The sequence below is a fragment of the Channa argus genome, chromosome 14 (genome assembly GCF_033026475.1).
Source record: "Channa argus isolate prfri chromosome 14, Channa argus male v1.0, whole genome shotgun sequence".
NCBI classification, from domain to species: Eukaryota; Metazoa; Chordata; class Actinopteri; order Anabantiformes; family Channidae; genus Channa; species Channa argus.
In genome coordinates, this window is record NC_090210.1 from 10,899,651 (window position 1) to 10,905,650 (window position 6,000).

At 40.3% G+C, this 6,000-nt stretch overlaps 1 protein-coding gene across 1 annotated transcript; it reads right to left on the minus strand.

Moving 5' to 3' along the window:
• Positions 1-3,004: 3,004 nt before the first annotated feature.
• LOC137098665 (C-X-C chemokine receptor type 4-like) lies at positions 3,005-5,955 on the minus strand. The gene is made up of 4 exons (XM_067475148.1): positions 4,668-5,955; positions 4,335-4,546; positions 3,951-4,234; positions 3,005-3,825 (listed from the first exon to the last, which is right to left on the minus strand). Exons 1-4 carry the CDS (start codon positions 4,680-4,682, stop codon positions 3,230-3,232), a joined length of 1,107 nt encoding a protein of 368 aa, XP_067331249.1. The 5' UTR covers positions 4,683-5,955; the 3' UTR covers positions 3,005-3,229.
• Between the last annotated feature and the right edge of the window lie 45 nt (positions 5,956-6,000).

Consider the following 6,000-nt stretch of genomic DNA (forward strand, 5'->3'; position numbering starts at 1 on the left):
TTGGTTTCACCTGTCACATTGTATTAATCCACTGGGAACAAAGCAGGAAAATATTGCAGGCCATTTGGATGCGACCCCGACTATTTTTCCCTCTTTATTTCTCCCTTTGTCTTGACCTCTGGTTTTCCCACGATTGTTCAGCAACAGGAAACTCACTTGTCTGAATGAGAAGGGAACTGACCGTCTGTAACCACACACACACACACACACACACACTCATACTACATGAGGATACTTATATAAGCTACTTGCCTCGTAGCACTTGCTCTGTAGCACAGGTTTTAATCATTAAACACCTTAAAATATATATTTAGGAAGAATAATGTTTTGCAGTAGTAAGATTATAATACATGTGTCTAGACTCCCATAGAGGCACAGTCCATAGTAGCGCTGTAATGCACTGTGGTGTAATCATGTAGCAGACACCAAACCACCTTGTGCACAGAGATGAAGCTTTGATGGTGTCAGACTTGTGGTAACAGCTTAAAAACACAATGAAACGAACAGACAGTTGTGTTGTGTAGCAGGATATGAAACAGAAGAGAAGACAAAAAAGTCATTTCCTGGATTATTTGTATTCAGATGGTGACACATTTTCATTGTTTTGGTGGTGTAGCCCCGCAAAGAGAAATAAAGCAGTGACACATCCACACAGAACATGTCTTATAGTGACCTTGTTTTAGAGAACTTAAAGACAATAAAGTCAGTAAGTTAACCAGAAATAAGTCAGTGTGTTTTTCACAAGCTGAGAACCAAACTGAAACTAAAACAAACAAAGAGTAAAATACAGTCCTGGCCAAGCATCACAACTGTCTGTGGTCTCTGGGTGATACTGTAAATCACAAGTATTGGAATATTGAAAATATAGCCTGGCTTATTGTAGGTGTAACTAAATTAAAATAAAGCATTTTAACTTTTATTAATATAGCAACCAAACCAACCAACAAAAAACATGTCACTTATATTTATGTAATATCGTTGGTTTAAATACTGTAGTGAAAGTATCTTGATTTACTTCTTCTCTTTTTAACATGTGCATCCTATTTAATAACTCACTGATGCATTAAACCACAATTTGAACTACCTTGGAATATTTGGTTTACTGTACATCTCTCTAAAAGCAGGGTTGGGGAAGCATACAGCGCAGAGGTTTGTATCCACCAAATAAATTAATTTCAAACATTTAACACATAATTAAATTCACTTTAATCGATTTCTTACAAATTGTACCAGCTGAATATCCATAAAATAATATGTTGATGAAAAAAAACTGTGTTTTACTCTTTTTGCCATTTCAAACTAAGGGGATGCAAACTTTTGCACCTCACTAGATCTGCAACAGATTTAGCAACAGCATTTTACCATACAGCATTTTACCATACCATACTAGCATGATTAGTTGAAATCATGTTTACCATGTTCACTGGTGTGTTAGCATGCTAATATTTTCTATTACAGTAGCTCCAAACACCAAGAATACATCTAACAAGAATGGCTATTTTGCAAATAGTTGTATTTGGAATATTATGAACAAGTATTTATTGCTCATTACTTTCAAAATTGTTTTAACCATTTCTTTATAGGAAATAGTCCAAGGTGCATCTATTAAAAATTACCCTAAAGGATTGTTGAAAAAAACAAACACATTATTTAGATTTAAAGCTTAGAAAAATAGTAAAATGTATGATTGGCTCATGAAAGTCTGTGTTATTTGTATCATTATGAAAGCTTTCCCCTTTGGGATTTTATAGGTCCACTGTATAGCTGGTTATTCATGGACCTGGATCAAAGGTTTGATTGATCTTCAGTGTCTCTTCTTCAAGTTGTTAAAATGATTTTCTTTATTGCAGCTTTCTGTGCTGGTGAGTGCAGAGCTGCTTGGGTGTTTTGATTGTTTTAGCTGCTTGTTTTACCTAAAGAGAGGTGCAGGAAGTCTTTCCTGTTTTGAATACACTATGAATAGAAACAAATAGTGTGTCCCTGCGTGAATGTGTGAAGGAGCAGGAGAAGAAGCGGGCCAAACTTACATGAAAATGTGACTGAAAATTGTTTTTTTATCAAACATTTCTCTGCAACATTAAATATAAAACCACACAAGCACACGACAGGACATAGTTACATTAATCAACACGGTCTTCATCCGGTTAAGCACCAAATCACTGTATTCATCTGTTTCATCTCTCTCACAACACACCTCTTCTTCCTCCTCCTATTGCTTCAGGAAATGCGACACAGTAAACTTCCAGCTTCTGTTTCTCTCACTTCCAAGTGGAAGTAAGAATGTGGGAAGCACTCGTGAGAGTGTATGTGCATTATGGTAATGGACAAATGGACCCTCTGACCCCTCCGTTCTCCCTTTTGTCTCACGTAGAAGCACCAAAACTGTTTTTATCATCAACATAAATCTGACTTGACATAAAAACATCCATGCACTCACTGTTTCATGCACACTCATATATACATTCACACGCGATGCCTGTTATCACACATCCCATTTCCAAAAGCAGTTTCAGTTTTTGAAAGATCTTTTCTGTGCTCACGCTCTGCATCAGTGGATTCAGATGGCAGCCGGTTCAGTGACTGTGAATTATTACAACTAATGACCAGAACATGTAACCACCAACTGATTTCAACACTTTTTTCTATGAATCACCATGCTTAAAAACACTTTTCTTTCAGGAAATTGGTTAATGTTGGGAGCTGTTGGCTGACAATTAAATCCATGTGTGAGACCAAATACTTGCAATTAATGCTTCTCGTCCTTGTGATTGTATTTTTTCCTGTCGTGTTTTGTGTGATAAAGCTGAAATGCCTCAACCTCCCATCTCATTGGCTTGGTTGATAAAAGACTAAATTATATAAGAATATGGGTTTTATTGACCTATCTTGATCTATCTGAGAAACAGACTTAGTGAGTTCAGTGCAAGACAGGTACTAACGTTGTTTATGTCAAGAAGTAAGAGAAACTTTCAAAATAAAAGCCACATTTACAGATATGCGTTGTTAGACAATTTTATTAAGAACACGTGGAAAAACAAATAAACAAAAAACAAACACAAGCTTTATGAAATCCATCCTTAAATTATTTACAGAGCAATCTACACAGTAAGGTAGAAAATGTGTCATGGGCCAGCAGACTACACCTTACTTTTTCGCTTTACTTTATGGATAAGTTCATATACACACACAAATACACAGTATATACACGTATATACAGCACAAGAAAATACTAGCTGGAATGTAAACTGGAAGACTCGGACTCTGTGGTCGTGGAGGCCCCTGCACGTCTTCGTGGTAAAGCCTTCAAACTGGATGCACGGCTCAAAGTTAGAGCTCTGCGGGCTGAGCTCTTGAACCCGGCTCCCAGGAAGGCATAGAGCAGTGGGTTCAGGCAGCAGTGTGCAAACGCCATGGGCTCAGCCATCGCCAGCCACACACTGAGAACAGCCTCCAGTCGGCAGCTGCGGGGCAGGACCTCCAGGCGCAGCAGAGCATCTACAGAGATGCCTGCTCCGTAGGGCAGCCAGCACACAAAGAAACACAGCACCAAGGCAATGGTTGTCCTGACTGCTCGTCGTTTCTGCCTCTGGCCTCCCAGCGGACCCCGGGTCAGCCTGGTGACAATGACACAGTAACACACCAGCAGGACCAAGCCAGGAATCACCAGACCCACCAAAACCAGCTGGAGGTGGAAGACTGCAACCCAGAGAGGAGCATTCTCTTCTGGGTAGAATCGTTGGCACAGAGTAGCCCCATCTCCTCCTTCCTGGGTCCTGGCAAATATCAAGTCAGGCACCGCTAGCAGGCCCGCAGGCAGCCAGGCACCTGAGCGAGGAACAGGTAAAAACAAATAAGGGACTATAGGAGTAAGAAGTAATAAAGAGAAGATGAGTGGAGAGGAGAGAAAAAAGGATTAAGTGAGATAAGGTGTACAAAGTTTTCACACTCACCTACATACACTAGTCTGTGTGCCAGTAGCTGCCTCAGCCCACCAGTGTTGGTATCAGTGGCTCGAACTACAGCCAGGTAGCGGTCCAGGCTGATAAATGCCAGGATGAGAACGCTGCCATACAGGTTGACCGTGTAGATGACGTGCACACTGATGCAGGTGGGGGCCCCAAAGCGCCAGTCAGACAGAGCTGCATCCACAGCCCAAAATGGCAGTGCCAAAACAAAGAGGAGATCAGCAGCTGACAGATGGAGACGATACCTGTCCGTGAGGCTGCATTTTGACCTGTGGATAAACACAAGAGCACAAACCCAATTCTTTTTATGCCTATGTCTAACTTGTAAAGACCACAAACACCACATCAACCCTCCAACCATCTTCTCACCTGCGCTGGCAGCCCAGCACTATGACAACCAGACCATTTCCTGTGATCCCCAGGGTGAAGATGAATGCATAGACCACTGGCAAGAAGACCTGCTGAAGCTCAGTGGTCATCACATGTTCCACCTCACAGGGCTCCTCCAGGTCCACCCCCAGCTCCCCAGAACCAGAGCCTGAACCTGTGTCGTTGAAGTCGGAGTCAGTCACTAAGATATGCTGGAGATAGAAATATAAATGTAATAAATTTAGGGTACAGAGTACAGGAAGAGGCAACTAAAGTGCATCCTAAACACAGATTGAATGAAAGGGTTACATGTTTTTTCTAGTGTGGCCTCACCTCATAGTACGACATGATGAGACAGTCTTTCTCCTTCTCAGCGGAGTGAAGTTGAGCCTTCTTTCTAGAGGGGGTTTATACTTGTGTTCATGCTCCTCCCCTAAACACTCCAACACATCTGTGTTCCTGTTAAAATGTTTTTCCTGTTTTCGAGGTGTCAGGTGCTGATAGTGGTTCTATCACAGGATACTGAGTGGTGTGTGTTTGCTGCTTGAATTGTTTTGGCCCTGAGACCTCGGATTTGTCATAATCGTGACCTACTGGCAATAGGAAAGAAGGCAGATGAGAATCAAACAATGTGTAGTGTGTGTGTGTTTGTGTGTGTATGTGGTGGGAGGGGGCGGTAACTTCATCTCTCTAAACACCATGCTCTGTTAATTTAGGACACGCAATCAGGCATTTCGGCTCTTGAAGGTGTATGAACCTACTTTGCGTCATTTTTCTACAATTTAAAAAGATTAAAAGACACTAGAAGACGGGAATGCGTGTGATATTATGCAAGTGAATAAGATGATTATCAGCCCTCCTTTGCTATGTTGTATAGTCTCTGATTGATCTTTCACTGCCATGAAACATGAGTGGGTGTTTGTGATATTTGTGCATTTGATGTCGTGTTGCAACACCTGAAGTCTTCAGCTATGGAGCCTGGAGTGTGGCACTTTTACAGTGTTTAATATTTAGTTTATAGACTGACCAAACTAAGTGATTACAATATAAATTACATATCAAATGAAATAGTAACTTAATTTCCCTAAAAAATAAATAAATGTATTATAAGTCGACAGTCGCCTAAAAATAAAGATTAAAAAAATTCACTTGTTCATGGATCCATCTGTCCAGTCCCACCACAGCCTGACAACACACAGACGAACAAATGGAGCTGGTTGGATTTTCCTCAATCAAAGTTCTATTAATGCTGAGCAGACAAGTAATTTTCAGGCAGCATGCTTACACACATTGCTATACCAACCAATGGAAAACTGTAATGATAAAGCTTCAATGGCCCAGTAAATGGAATAAATTAAATTGAAAAAAGTAATTACTTTATCAATTATTTTTCAAATGGATTTAATTATTAAAGTCATAACAAGTGTATTCAGCAATTATAACTAAACTGCATATTCTACAATTAACATTTAGTCAATAGCAGATGCTTTTATCCCGATTGACTAACTCTACAAAACAAGTAAAAACATCCAAGTGAAGGAGAAAAAATATTGGCATTTCATTAGATGCAAGTGCAAGATAGGACAGATTTCTTTTCCCTGCGAGTGATGCCGACTTGGCCAACAGACACATTTCCTGGCTTCCTTGGCAGATTTGACTGTAATCC

Coding starts and splice junctions, on each gene's coding strand:
- LOC137098665 (XM_067475148.1), bottom strand. Junction 4,235..4,334: donor GTGCTGGGCTGCCAGCGCAG/GTGAGAAGATGG, acceptor GTTTATCCACAG/GTCAAAATGCAGCCTCACGG. Junction 3,826..3,950: donor ACACAGACTAGTGTATGTAG/GTGAGTGTGAAA, acceptor TTCCTCGCTCAG/GTGCCTGGCTGCCTGCGGGC.